The sequence below is a fragment of the Scyliorhinus canicula genome, chromosome 6 (genome assembly GCF_902713615.1).
Source record: "Scyliorhinus canicula chromosome 6, sScyCan1.1, whole genome shotgun sequence".
In the NCBI taxonomy this organism is placed as follows: Eukaryota; Metazoa; Chordata; class Chondrichthyes; order Carcharhiniformes; family Scyliorhinidae; genus Scyliorhinus; species Scyliorhinus canicula.
Window position 1 is genome coordinate 31,286,898 of NC_052151.1, and position 15,725 is coordinate 31,302,622.

A 15,725-nucleotide genomic window follows, 5' to 3' on the forward strand; every position below is an offset into this window, starting at 1 on the left:
CCATTGCAGCATTCAAATGTTTATTAAACGTATTCCATCCTCAGCCTATTCTGGATTTGCCTACTTTAATTGCCCCTATGGCTGGTCTCCTATCCGCCACCCTCCAGAAGCTTGGGTTCAACCAAATCTCTGCCGACTGTATTTCAACACTTGCCCCACTGCATTGCCAAATCTGGAAGATTAGTTCACGTTTACATTCCCCATGACATTAATGATCCTATCTACTCCTGGAAGATCCTCTCTACACATTCAGATTATTGCACAATTACCAAGAACACAAGGAATTATTGCAGGAGTGGACCATGTGGCTTCATGGGCATGTGCCCCCCCCCCCCCATTCAATATCATCCTCAGTCCCACTTTCCTGCCCAATCCCCGTATCCTTAATTCCCTCAGAGACCAGAAATCTGTCTGTCCCAGCCCTCAATGTACTCAGTGATGGAACATCAATAATCCTCTAAGTTTTTAATTTTCAAAATAAATTTAGAATACCCAATTCATTTTTTTTCCAATTAAGAGGCGATTTAGCATGGCCAATCCACCTGCCCTGCACATCTTTTGGGTTGTGGGGGCGAAACGCACTCAAACACAGGGAAAATGTGCAAATTCCATACGGACAGTGACCCAGAGCCGGGATCGAACCTGGGACCTCGACGCCGTGAGGCCGCAGTGCTAACCCACTGCGCCACCATGCTGCCGTCATAAGCCTCTGAGTTGAGCCATTTCAAAGATTCACAGTTCTTTGAGCAAAGCGACTTCTCATTGTCCCAATCCTAAATGATTGACTCCTCACAGGGGAAACGATCTCCCCCTCTGCCTTTCCGAACCCCTTCAGAACCTTGTGTGATTCAGCAACATTACCTCTCATCCTTTTCAACCCCAAACAATATTGGCCCAATTTACTCAGCTCAGCAGATCATAGGACAACCTGCTCATCCCAGGAACCAAGCTTCATAGTGCCACCTCCAATGTGAGTATATGCTTCCTTAAAAATGGAGACCAAAGTTACACACGGTATTCCAGGAATAAAATATAAAGTGCTGGAAAAACTCAGGTCGGGCAGCATCGGTGGGGAGACAAACGGAGTTAATGTTGTGAGACCAATATAACTCTTCTCCAGGACAAGAGTTTCCCCAGCAGTTTTTTGATTTCGGATCTCCAGCATCCACAGTATTTTGTTTTTATCTCAATCCTCCGGGTGTGCTCTCACCAAAGCCCTGTGCAATTACAGCAAGACGTTTTTCCCCTCTTCTCCAAACAATTTGCAATAAAGGCCAACATACAATTTTGCCTTTCAACTTACCTACATGCCATATTTCTGTGTTCCCTGAATCAGTACGCCCAATTTTCTCTCAGCATCAACATTTAGAAGTTTCTTGCCTCTTAAAAAGATATTCTGCTTTTCTACTTTGTCCACCAAAGCGAATAATCTCACCCTTCCCAGGGGCGGCACGGTGGCACAGTGGTTAGCATTGCTGCATCACAGCTCCAGGGTCCCGGGTTCAATTCCGGGTCACTGTCTGTGTGGAGTTTGCACTTCCTCCCTGTGTCTGCGTCGGTTTCCTCCGGGTGCTCCGGTTTCCTCTCACCGTCCAAAGATGTGCGGGTCTAGGTGGATTGGCTATGCTAAATTGCCCCATAGTTTCCAAAGGGTTAGGTGGATGGGCTTAAGTAACATGCTCTTTCTAAGGTTCTGTGCAGACCCGATGGACCGAATGGCCTTCGTCTGCACTGTAAATTCAATTACACTCCATCTGCCAACCCGTTGCCCACTCACTTAAAGGAGCTGCAAAGGGATAAAGACAGGTTGTGTCCCCCAAAGAGCTTACATTCCCACCAACCTTTGTATTGTCAGCAAACTTAGATACATTCCTCTTTGTCTCCTTGACTGTAAATAGCTGAGGCCTTAGTACTGCTCCTTGTGGCACTCCACTAGTCACAGCCTGCCAACTTGAAAATACCTTGTTTATCTCTGTTCTCTGCTTCCTGTCCGTTAACCTACTCTCCCTCCATGCTAATGTATAACTCTCAACTTTTAACCTTTTGTGTGGCATCTTATTGAATGCCCTTTGGAAACCCAAGAACACTATAGCTACAGGATCCCCTTGTCATTTTACCGTTGTTCCATTGCTTTGCATTAGCCGAAACCTTGTTATATATCCTGCTACGTCAAGTGTTTTCTCTTGTTGCTACCTGCCTATGCAAGTCTTCACATCTGTAAACTACAAATACAATTGAACCCTACCCTTGCCCTTTAAGCTGCATCCTACTATGGGTTAGAGTAATCAACTGAGATAAATGTCACAGATTACCTCAGAAACTTTTGGTGTCAAGTTTGTGGTCAATGGTAGTAACGAGTTATATGCAGTTTAACCTGAAAAATGAATTGGGTACTCTAAATTTATTTTAAAATATATAACATTGCCAGAAATGGTAGTGGAAGGGTAGATTCAACAGGGAGATGACTGCATACTTTAAAAGTACAACAAAATGATGGATTATGGCAAAAGAATGGAAAAGCAAGACTGATTTTGCATCTAGTTTGAAGAGTCAGCACAGGCAGAGTGTGCTGAATGTCCTCTTGCACTGCACTGACAATCAATGGCATTATCATCAATGAATCCGCCATCGACCAGAAACTGAACTGGCTTAGCCATACTGTGGCTACAAGAGCAGGTCAGAGGTTAGGAATCCTGCGGGGAGTAACTCACCCCCTGACGCTCAAAGCTCTGTCCACCATCTACAAGGCACAAGTCAGGAATGTAATGGAATACTCTCCACTTGCCTGGATGACTGCAGCTCCAACAACACTCAAGAAGCTCGACACCATCTAGGACAAAGCAACTCATTTGACTGCTCCCCCTTCCGCAAACATTCACTCCCTCCACCACCGATGCACAGTAGCAGCCGTGTAGCACCATCTACAGTATACACTGCAGTAATCACCAAGGTTCCTCAGGCAGCACCTTCCAAACCCACGACAACTACCATCTAGGACAAGAGCAGCAAACACATGGGAACACTGCCACATGGAAGTTCCCCTCCAAGTCACTCACCATCCTGACTTGGAAATATATCGTCGTCCCTTCAATGTTGCGAGTTCAAAATCCTGGAACAACCTCCCTAATAGCACAGTGGGTGTACCTACACCACATTGACTGCAGCGGTTCAAGAAGGCAGCTCACCACCACTTTCTCAAGGGCAATTAGGGACGGGCAACAAATGCTGGCCTAGCCAACGAAGCCCACATCCCATAAAAATTAGTTTTTAAAAAATGATTCAATGGTCAGTCATGCGTAACTTCTTGCACCAAACTCACCATAGGAACATGTAACCCATACAAGTTATCAACAAGAACTCACCTTATTTTATCTGTCATGTACAAACAAACAATCTCACGTCTGCTTTACAAGGCACTGAATACCCCACAGTGGGGGCAGATGTATAGGTCACAGAGGCAGGGAACATAAGGATGTGGAGAGATTTGAAGGTGAGGAATAAGGGACTGGATTCGCATTTGCCGATCGTCCGGAGAATCCACTTTTATGCCAGAATTGGGGGCGGCGCTGTTCTTGCGATGCTCCGCCCACTCAAAGAGTACGCCGCACGCCGTTGGGACGGCCTCAGAACGTCATCTGAGACCCTCCCCCGATCCTCCGCCCCCGATGGGCCGAGTCCCCTAAGGCGGCGCACGCGTATGCTCACACCGTTTGGGGACCTCGCATGGCGGCTACGGAATGAGTTCAGCGCCGCCACAGTCGGGGTGTGGGGGGGGTGGTCGTTCAGCTGCCGGGGGGGGGGGGGGGCTTCGGCAGGGGGGACTGCTGGCGGGTGGTCCAGAGGTGGTTATAGGGGGGTCGTTTTTGGCAGGCCAGGTCCACATTTGGCCACTGCAGGCAGCCGCCGTGTGCATGTGCATGTACGGCAGTATCCGCAGGTAAAGCCGCGTGCTTTATGCTGCGCGGCTGCTCACCCCCCTGGGACATTGCCGCAGGATCGGAGAATCCAGCCCAGGATCTTTTAATTGGTAATAGGTTGAAGGGTTATGGAGAATGGATAGGAAAGTGGAGACCAGGCCGAGAGGAGGTCAGCCATAATTGTACTGAAGGCGGAGAGGGCTTGGGGTGCTGAGTTGCCTACTCCTGCTCCTAGATCTGATGTTCTAATCTTCAAGTCAATTCAAGTGGGATGCAGGGTTTGGTGTGGCAAATGACACAGGTCATTTTTTTAAAAAATGTTTAAAAAAAAATAAATTTAGAGTACCCAATTATTGTTTTTTCCAATTAAGGGGCAATTTAGCGTGGCCAATCCACCTACTCTGCACATCTTTGGGTTGTGGGGCCAAACCCACGCAGACACGGGGAGAATGTGCAAACTCCACACAGACAGTGACCCAGAGCCGGGATTCGAACCCGGGTCCTCAGCGCCGCAGGCAACAGTGCTAACCACTGTGCCGCGTGTTGCCCTGACACAAGTCATCTGACTTGGTGGATGGTAGAAGCAGGACAGCCAAGGGGAGAACTGGATAGTTCAGCTGTCAAACGATAAAAGTGTGGTACTGTATTAGAGTTTCAGCAGTGAGGTTGGAGTGAAATGGGCAGAGTTAGGTGATATCGCAGTAGTGAAAGAAAGTTTCCTTCGTTACAGCTCTGGTGTAGGGGGGAAGAAGCTGAGCTCAATGTTAAAAGAGCATAAGAAAAATGGGCAGACGCAGGTCATTTTGCTCCTCGATCTTGATCTGCCGTTCAGTAAGATCATGGCTGAACTTCAGCTCTACTCTCCCGTCCCATCTGAATCTGAGAATATGTCGGAGTTCAACACCGCTGGGCTAAGCCTGAGGTGGCCCTTGGGAAGGGAGATGGGGCTGAGGTGTTTGTGGGGGCCGAACATGATAGTTTCCATCAAATCTTTGACTCATACAGGTCTTAATGGAGAGGAACTCTGCAATACACTACAGTGACTGAATAGACCTGAGAGGCGGAACTATTTTGAAGCAATGCAATGTCAGACCTGCAGCAGATAGCAGTGGAGCCAGAATGAAGACTGTCATGGTGTGGAGAGTGCAGAACGGGTGCTTGAGGAGGATGGTGGAGAAATTAGTATGTTCGAGGAGTGGGCGGCGGCGGGGGGGGGGGGGATGGCCAGCAATGATCATTACAACCAAGTGATCGGCATACAGTCTGCATGCGTGGGTCTCACCTGCACAAGCCAAAGATGTGCAGGATAGATGAATTGGCCACACTAAAAAAAAATGCCCCTTATTGGAAAAAAACAATTGGGTACTCTAAAAATTTTTTAAATTTAAACCATACAATCTACATGCCTCAGTACACTAACATTTCTCAGTTTCCTAACCATTAGGTTAAGGATGCTGGGACTGCTTGACCCAAACTTAACTTTTGGCTTGTAAGCTGGCTTTACAGCTCCTGTGATTCACACGGAGCAATTGCTCAAAGGGAATTGTACCATTCCCTGATCAGTGGAGGAAAGGAAATGAAGTTTTAGTTTGCACATTGAATTGAATGGACTCATGGCTGTTCCATGGAAATGGAAACGTTTCTGTGGCAGTCTTAGTGAGCTTTCTTTCTGCCAGCAAGAAGCCAGCGACTCAAAATAGTAACTCGAAATGTCCAATGGGAATTTCAGCACTGTCATAACCTCCACGAGGACCACAGGGAAACCAACATCGAGCTTCCCAGGTAGGGGCGGAGGCCACCCAGCTGGAGCTATTTAAAGACTTCACATAAAAAGCCGGCCCAAACAGGGCCCGCAGTTGTTGGTTGTCCCAACAAGGACTAGATTGGGAGAGCGTTACTGCCCTGGGCAGAGTTTGTACATCGATCAATAAATTCTTGTTCCATTACCCCTGGCTTCCTCGAGTTACTAAACTGGCGACGAGGACGACAGCAAACTCCGGACTTGCCTGTGGAACCGCCTAGCTGCCCTGGATCATTACCATCCCAGAACATGTGGACACAAGGTGGCACTGTTTGGTAAGCTGGCTGCTGGCCTTGGGGACTGGAGCCAGTATGCCGGATGCATGAGGTAGTTTTTCCAGGCGAACAGCATTTTGGGGGAAGACCGTCAGAAAATCATCCTCCTGACTGCCTGCGGGGCCCCGGGTAAGTCTCACTTACCCAGCCGCACCAGTCTCCAAATCGTTTTTTTTTTTATTTTAGAGTACCCAATTATTTTTTTTTCCAATTAACGGGCAATTTAGCATGGCCAATCCACCTACTCTGCATATTTTTGGGTTGTGGGGGCGAAACCCACACAAACACGGGGAGAATGTGCAAACTCCACACGGACAGTGACCCAGAGCCAGGATCGAACCTGGGACCTCGGCGCCGTGAAGCCTCAGTGCTAACCCACTGCGCCACCATGCTGCCCTTGTCTCCAAATCGTTTTGACGAGCTGATTGTGTTGGTAGCTGAATATTATGACCATAAACCGACCCCGATCATGGAGTGGTAGAGATTAATACAGCGAGGCGGCTACTAGGTGAATCGTTCATGGAATTCTTGACCCGCCTTAGACGTCTGGCCGAGCTCAGTCCATTGCGAGTTCAGGCCATCCCTCTCTGGCATGTTGAGGGATAGGCTGGATTGTGGGATAAACAACATGGCCACTCAGAGGAAGCTGTTGGCAGAGCCCATCTTGGATTTAAAACAGGCCATCGAAAGGAGTTCAGCAGCTGTTGGAGTCCATGGAGTATGGCGTCCATAGTTTGGTTTGCCTTCCATTTCAAACTCCCACTGCATCATGGGGCAATGCTGTTCAGGTCAAATCTCCTCCCAAAGGGCAGCCCCAGAGGCAAGTTCACAGCCGGTCCAAGCACTCGGGACCACCGCAGTCCTACATGATACCTCCCTCAATGTCAAGGGGACAGCCAGCCATATTGCCAAATGTGTGGTTGGAGGAAACGCGATGGCCAGAGCCGCCTAATTCACCGCAGAGAATGCTGTCCAATACAGCTGCCGAGATCACCACGGGCCAGGGCCTTGCACCCCCGGATGTGGAGGACTGTTTGACGCAGCTGAACTGTGTCACGGCCCCAAAGGCAGCACCGATCCGGGTAACATTACAAGTATGTGGCCATCCTGTAGTGATGGAAATGGACACGGGAGCTGCCAACTCCATTGTGGGCCATCAGGTGTTTCGACAGCTTCATGCAGGGATCGTGCCACTGACGTTACTTGACACCAAGGCGTGGTTGCCGACCTATACCAGCGAGCTATTGAGCATCGTGGGGACCACTGTAACTCCAGTATCACAGGGGCAACGGTCGGTTCGTCTTTCCTTGGTTGTGATATGGGCACCGAGGTCCAATTTGCTGGGGCGTGACTGCTTGCAAGGCCTCCGTTTCAACTGGCAACAGGTTTGTCGGATGGGCATCAGGAATTTGTACGACGTACTGGGCAAATACCCAAATTGTCCCAGGAGGGTCTGGGCTGGATAAAAGGGGCCAAGGCTCATATCTACGTGGATTCTGATGCTCGGCACTGGTACTTTGGGGCGAGGCCTGTCCCCTAACCATTGCTTGCCAAGGTTAACGTGGAGCTTCAGCGCCTGAAGGATCTGGGGATTATACACCCTGTAAAATGTACAGAGTGGGCAGCACCCGTGATGCCAGTAATGAAGCCAGACAAACCTGTCCAACTCTGCACGGATTACAAGCTCACGGTAAACAGGGCTTTAACCTGGACCGATACCCTCTGCCTAAAATAGACGATTGTACGCCAAACTAGCTGGAGGATGTTCTCTAACAAAACCTGACATGTGCCACGCCTATAGGTGGAGCCAGATCTAGCATCCAGACAATTTGTGACCATAAACATCCATTGGGGGTTACGTGAATACACCTGCCTCCCGTTCAGGGTCTCATCTGCCATGGCAATTTTCCAGCAGGTAATGGAGAATATCTTGCAGGGTCTGTTGAACCTGGCCGTCTGTCTAGACGACGTGCTCATCATGGGCACCACGGGAAATGAGCATTCGTACAACCTGTAAAAGTGCTCAGGCAGTTTTCCCAAGTGGACACCTGGCTAAAGAGGAGCAAGTGTGTGTTCTGTGCTAGAGCGGTAACTCAATTAGGATACAGAGTGGACAGGGAAGATCTATCTACACCCAGTGGAATATAAGGTTCAGCCTATAAAAGGGATCCCCACCCCGAAGAATATCACTGAACTCCAGTCGTTCCGAGGCCTGGTAAATTATTATGAAAAGTTCATTGCCAACCTGGCCCCCTTATTGGCTCCACTCCACATACAGTTGAAGAAGGACCAGAATTCTGGGGTGTCGGAGTAAAAGAAAATTGGTCATCTACACAGCTCCTCACTCACTATGATCCAGCTTGACCACTAATTCTGACATGCGATACCTCCCCCTACGGCCTTGGGGTGGTGCTGGCCCACAGATGGAACGTCCCATCGCTTTTGCCTCGAGGTCCTGGCGGACGCTGAACAACGGTGTGCTCAAATCGAGGAGGGGAGGCCTGGCAGTAATATTTGGAGTCAAGAAATTCAACTTTTGGGCGGTAGAGTGGTTAGCACTGCTGCCTCACAGCACCAGGGACCCGGGTTCGATTCCGACCTCGGGTGTGAAGTTCACAGGTTCTCCCCGTGTCTGCGTGGGTTTCCTCCGGTTTCCTCCCACAGTTCCAAGATGTGCAGTTTAGGTGGATTGGCCATGCTAAAGATTTCCCCTTACGGTGGGGGCAGGGGTTTGGGCCTGGCTCGGGTGACCTTTCAAAAAGTCGATGCAGACTTGATGGGCCAAATGCACTGTAGGGATTTGATGAATATGTTTATGGGAGGTACTTCTTTACTGTGACTGACCACAAGTCCCTGCTTGGCAGTTTTAGGGAGGATAAGGGAATCCCACCCATCGCATCAGCTAGAATTCAGGGCTGCACCTTCTACTCGCCATGTATGAATATTCATTTCAACAGTGCCTGGGTATGCAGATTGCCTATGCTTTGCTTTCAGTTGTCTGCCATTGCCCGCAAGTTCCTCATCCCCACCACTGGCGGATGAAGTGGTTGCAACACTTAACTTTATGGCTACCTTGCCAGTGACGGCAACTCAGGTGCACGCATGGATGTAGAGGGATACGAGACTGGCGAAACTCCGCCTCGAGTTCTCAACAACAGCCTCCCTTCATACTTGGGAATGGGCGTGACACCCATGGATGCGACTGCAGCCAGACATTGTGGGGCCTTTCCTGGGGTCCGTGTTCCCCATCATCGTAGGTGTCCACTCAAAGTGGCATGTGTACCAGATGGCCACAACCACATCCAGAGCCAAGGTAAAAAAAAACTCTGGTGTACGTTGAGCTCACAGGTATGCTGGAGGAATCAGGACTGGTCACCTACAAAGTTAGGATCCAGGAGAGAGTTCAACAGAAGCATTTGGACCACCTCAAGATGTGAGAGACTGCGCTACGCCATGCCCAGCCAGCAGCATTGACGTTCCCTCTGCACCAGGAACCGCCCCTCAGCCAGTGGGCCCAACCGTCTATATATAAGTGCCCGTCTCAGCAGGAGAAGGATGACTCCGGCTTGGAAATTCACATGGAGGTATCCATGCAGGCGGATGGCGTCATGTCTGAGGCCAGGGTCCTGGTGATAACACTTCACGGGTCGGCAAGAAAGAGGTGGTCGCCGAACAAATACACACCACCCGGCCCAGAGCTGCTGAAGGGGAACTTTCAGACTTTGTTGGGTAGGGATGTCATAACCGCAACGAGGACCATGGGGAAACCATTGTCGATCTCCCCGTGGGACCCGTGGAGTACGGGCCTCCGAGGTAGGGGCCCAAGCCCACCCAGCTGCAGCTTGTTCCACTACCGCTGGCTGGCTTCCTCAAGTTACTAAAAGCGCCAACGGTCTTTTTTTTTCTTTTTTTAAATAAGTTTAGAGTACCCAATTCATATTTTTTCCAATTAAGGGGCAATTTAGCGTGTTCAGTCCACCTACACTGCACATCTTTGGGTTGTGGGGGCGAAACCCACGCAAGCACGGGGTGAAAGTGCAAACTCCACACGGACAGCGACCCAGAGCCAGGATCGAACCTGGGGCCTCAGCGCCGCGAGGCAGCAGGCAAAGGTGTTTTTTTTTGTCACATTCTGTCACATTCATTCATGTGAATAACGTATAACGGGCAAAATTTTGTCTGTATGACACATTGCAAATTTGATGATAAGCAAGGACAGACAGACGGGCAAAAAACTGATTGTATCTGTGTTTGTAACTATTCAGATTTTATATAAAGACTCTTGCACAAGGAGCAAATGCAACAGATGAAATGCGAGCATAACACATGGGTGGATGCTCTTGTAAATGCTAATCTGACCTCATTTTTTTCCCCTTTCCCACAATCAGTGGGCAGTCACACCAACACGCACTGATTACAATCAACCATCCTTCCACACACTTCATTGACTTTAAACTGGTTTCTGCAGGAAGGCAAAAGTTGAACCAACTGTTTTAAATTGTTGCATTGATAGTCCTCCCCACCCCTTCTTTAAAAGAATTGGGTGGAATTTGGTGGGAGCCAATTTATGGTCATCCTTCAGAGAAGGAACTGTCCCAATGGTCTGGAGGGTAAATGCACCAAGTGTGTTGCCTGTAAGCACTGGGAAGGCCCCAGATCCTGGTCGAAGCTGAGCTGTTCTCAGCCAGAATTCAGTAGTGCCAATTCTGCGGTGATCTATACTGTCCTTGGTTTCTTGATCCAATCTGGTGAATCCTATTTGAAAGTGTGCATGTAAGCGAAGGACAGAATCAAGCTAGGCACTGGTTGGGTGGGTTCTGAAATGGCTGATGAGTCCAATGTGCAAGTTTCAGACTCTGTCCCATGTGGGACAGGTGGTAAGGTCGATGGGTTGTTTGGAAGTTTGTGGGTGTCTCCTGTTTCGAAGTCTCTCAATGTGTTCAAAGCCTTCCCGAATAAGCCTTCTCCATTTTGCTTAGTCGAAAGTCATGTGACATGTTTGACCTTTTCAGGGTTGCTTTGAGGACATCCCTGAAGCATCTCCATTGTTCTGGGGCCTTTTGGGTAGAGCAGTAGCTTCCCGAGTCTGGTGTCAGGCTCACGCATGACAAATGTGTGTAGACTACTTCTCTCATTTGACGTCTGGACCCCCTTGGGGCTCTGCTTTGGTCTGTTTGGGCATTAGGTTCGGAGGAATTGTACGGAGAACTAGTCGTCCCAGCCCAATGTGATCCAGGTATTTTTGCATCACTCGACCCTGGGTTTGCACTTAATAGGAAACTGGCCCTGTGCCATGTCCTATTGGCCTTCAGAAAACCAGCGAGCTCCTCACTCACAAAGACCATGCCGTTTTCTGTAACCAATACTTCGGGAATGCCATGCTTACTGAAGGACAAACGCAGCTTCTCAATTGTGGCTCTGGAAATTTGTCGCCGCCATCTTGTGGATCTCCAGCCACTTGGAATGGGCGTCGACCAGCAGGAGGAATATGAAACCCTGAAATGGACCGTCAAAGTCGGCATGCAAACGTGCCCACGGACGGGCCGGTCACTCCCAGGGATGGAGGGGTGTGGACAGTGGAAGCTTCTGGTGCTCCCAGCAGACAAAGCATTGCTGTGTCATATGTCCAATGTCTGCTTCCCTACCTGGACACCAGAACGTAGCTGCGTGCTAACATTTTCATTCTTGACATTTCCCAGGTGTCTGTTGTGAAGGTCTTTCAAGATCAAATCCTGGCCCTTATCCGGGGCAAAGACACCCGTACTTCGTAGCAGCACAACGTCCTCCACACTAAACTCGGACATCTTTGATGAGAAAGCTCTCAGTTCTCCAGGAAGCTGACGACGCTGATCGCCAATCAACATGAGATGCCAAACGCCAGAAAGAACTGGGTCCGTTTGGGTCCACTCACCGATTCTAGACGCAATGATCAGCAGGCAATCCATAAAGTTTAGAGTGGCAAAGCTTTCTCCGCACGGGAAAGAGATGGAGGGCTGGTCGGTAAGGGCATTCGGATTACATCTGGCCCACATTTGTGTGGAGCAGTGCGGAACAGCGCCCTGGCGAGGTCTCAACAGGCGCGACTGGTGAGTCCCGGGTGCTGAGTGAATCTGGCATCCGGGGATTTGAATAAGCCATTAGATCACGTCGGGCAGAGTGTGTCTGGTTACATGCAATCAGCCGGCTCCTGAGGCGGAGCCCAATTTGGGGCTAAAGCGCAATTCGCCCGTTGCGTTGCTGAATTACACTCATGAGTTATTGCAAATCACTTTTCTTTAACCCCTCAAGCCCATCCTGCCTTGAATTACAACCAATTTTAGGTGCATTTTTCCAATGATGAAACAATGAGTGGGATTTACCGGCTTTTGGAAAATTCCAGTCCCACGCCGGATCACGTGTTTTTAAGCGACAAGGGGTACAGTCCACGGGAAATTCAGTTGACAACCAGTAGTTCCCACTGCCCATAAACAGGCAGCGGGGTGGTCGGTAAATCACCCTCCAATATAACTAATCATATATTTTTTTTAATTTAGAGTACCCAATTCATTTTTTTTTCCAATTAAGGGGCAATTTAACGTGGCCAATCCACCTAACCTGCACATCTTTGGGTTGTGGGGGTGAAACCCAAGAAAACACAGGGAGAATGTGGAAACTCCACACGGACAGTGACCCAGAGCCGGGATCGAAGCTGGGACCTCAGCGTTGTGAGGCAGCAATGCTAACCACTGCACCACCGTGGTGCCCTCAACTACTCATATTTTAGTGTCACAGTAAAAATGATTTTAGGGCTCCTCCTACAGTTCAGTGATTTTATCCAATGTTTCAGAATCTCTGGTCAAACATGTCAGGGGCAGCAGAATCTAAGGACACAGCCCAGGATTTACAAAACAAATTAAACAAAGTATGTAAGCAGAGAGATGGAATCTAAGTGGGAACTACTGGAGACTGGAAGAAATAATGGGTGGTGTAATTACTCCATGTAAGATGTCGAAAGCTTACAGCTCCGGTCAACACTGGCAGAGGGCTCAAGGTATTAGAAGATGTCGCACTCAATGTATTTCAACATTGAGGAAAAGCTGGAGAAACATGAGCATTTTAACCTCAAAAGGAGGTGACTAAGAACTGACCTATGGAGGTAAATTAGGTAATTAATGGCGTATCAAAATTAAATCCAGACGATTATTGAAACTTATATTATGATGGGCAGCACGGTGGCTCAGTGGTTAGCACTGCTGCCTCATGGCAACGAGGACCCGGGTTCGATCCCGTCCCCGGGTCACTGTCCGTGTGGAGTTTGCACATTCTCCCCTTGTCTGCGTGGGTCTCATCCCCACAACCCAAAGAGATGTGCAGGCTAGGTGGATTGGCCATGCTAAATTGCCCCTTAATTGGAAAAAACAGAATTGGGTAGTCTAAATTTATAAAAATAATTTTTTTTTTATTGTGACAGGAGAAACACAAGTTCAAACTACTGAAAGGCAAATTTACATCTTCTACCAAGACATTCTTTAGCAATTGGAATAATCAACACATGCAATTGACTTCTGAGTATGTAGTGGAGGAAACAGGCCTGTGAGAGACAGGAGGACGAGTGCTTATAACCGGGTGCTCCGGTTTCCTCCCGCAGTCCAAATATATGGTTGGTGGACTGGCCATGCTAAATTGCCCCTTAGTGTCCAAAAGGTTAGGTGGGGTTATTAGATTACGCGGGTCTAGGTAGGGTTCTCTTTCAGAGGGTCGGTGCAGACTCGATGGGCTGAATGGCCTCCTTGTGCACTGTAGTGATTCTAAGATGGCTGGTCTGTCGCGTCAATGTGGAGAGGTTTTAAATGGCCTTTTTCAGTTATGTTGCTCTCGTGAAGAGCAAAGTCACACCAATTAGTAAGGTCCCTGGTTGGGACTGTGAGCAATGCCTAGATAGTTGACCTCAGATGAAGTGGCTCTGGTGTCTCTGGGTTACGGAGAGGCAATGGGTTTGGCTTCCTGCTCTCAATTGTTTTTTAGTTTACATGCCAGCGAAGGGCCAGTTCCCCCTCGTCGATGTTGGGATAATAATAATCTTATATTGTCACAATTATGAAGTTACTGTGAAAAGCCCCTAGTTGCCACATTCCGGCACCTGTTCAGGTAAGCTGGTGCGGGAATTGAACCCGCGCTGCTGGCCTTGTTCTGCATTACAAACCAGCTGTGTAGCCCAGAACTAAACCAGCTTTTTGTATGATAGGCCCGCTCGTTGTTGACACTTGCACAGGTCACCTGGCTGAGGTGCTGTGATCCCACATTCAGGAGGGCAGGATAGGGAGAGAGAGAGAGAGAGAGAGAGAGGCTGAATAAAAATATGTATTAAACCTTTTCACCGCTGAGTAGGTGGTGCAGTCGATTTTGTGGCTCAGCCAACAAAGTCTGGCATAAAAGCAAGTGCAGCTTTAACTTCTCCTGTTTTAAAAGCTGATAAGCCAGGTTTGCTCAGTAATTAGGCATCTTCTCAGTCGGTTTGGCAAACTAGTCCAGATAAGTTTGTTAAAAGAGTGCTGTTGATAGATAGGGTTGAGTTGAGATAATTGAATTCTATTTAAAACTGAAATAAATTCCAACTAACACTCAACACCCACTTTCCTGTCAGCCTTGCAAACAGGTTCCAGCACTTAACCAACTGGCAGCAAATACATTTGAGATAGTGCAGCCCACCTACTCAATGATGATATTTGTGTCCCTCCTTGCTCGGTTATTAACAGCTGAAAAGATGATAAACAGGTCTCGGTGATAAGAACAATGAGGCTCTGCTGCTGAATTTACTAATTGTTTTTCTCCTGAGGGGGAGCTTTCAATTTATAATCTCACCTTCTTCAGCAAAGCCTGGTCTTCTGTGGCTGGGCACTGTTCCACTGCTTTCCAAAACTGCTCTAAGGTCACTGCAAACAAGCAAAAGAGATGAAAGAACTTCATATCGCGAGGATTTTTTTTTTCTCTTTCTCCACTGAGATTCGTCGTGCCTGCGATCTACACTTGGCTATTTTCAGAAAGAAGCATTTGCGATTTCCCTCTGTCGCCCACCTCAAAATCCACCTTTTCCGATCAAGCTTTCATTGCAAACCCTTCCAACATGGCTCTTTTATTCCTCTCATCTTTCCAATTTTTTCTCTCTCCACCCTTCTGCGAAATCCACCGGAATGCTTTCTCCCACAGGGTTGTTGTTGAGAGGACGAATGGAACCTCAGCTTAATAGGGCTGAATCTGGCGCAGTGGTTAGCTCTGGGACTGCGGCGCTGAGGACCCGGGTTCGAATCCCGGCCCTGGGTCACTGTCCGTGTGGAGTTTGCACATTCTCCCCGTGTCTGTGTGGGTTTCACCCCCACAACCCAAAGATGTGCGGGTTAGGTGGATTGGCCACGCTAAATTGCCCCTATAATTAGAAAAAAAATAATTGGGTACTCTAAATTTATAAAAAAAGAGAAATAAAAATGGGACTGAGTCAGCACGACTCCATCAAGGGGCCGGTCATGCCTGACATGTCTGTTAGAATTCTTTGAGAGGTGGTGAGGAAGTTAGGCAAAGGAAAGCCAGTGGACGTGATCTATTTAGATTTCCAGAAGGCCTTTGACAAGGTGTCGTACAAGGGGCTGCGAAATAGGATGAGCCCATGGTGTTAGGGGCAAGGCACTAGCTTGGATAGAGGATTGGCTGGCTGACTGACAAGAGGGCAGAAGAGTGGGGATAAAGTGGTCTTTTTCA

The 15,725-nt window shown here is 48.6% G+C and overlaps 1 protein-coding gene across 3 annotated transcripts in view; it reads right to left on the reverse strand.

The window, feature by feature from the left end:
- The window catches only part of acoxl (acyl-CoA oxidase-like), a 531,095-nt gene that overhangs the window by 49,556 nt on the left and 465,814 nt on the right, over positions 1–15,725 (reverse strand). For all 3 annotated transcript variants that reach the window (XM_038799111.1, XM_038799113.1, XM_038799112.1), the window contains exon 17: positions 14,835–14,905. In XM_038799111.1, coding sequence (XP_038655039.1) covers positions 14,835–14,905 — 71 coding nt within the window. The remainder of the gene's footprint in view (positions 1–14,834; positions 14,906–15,725) is intronic.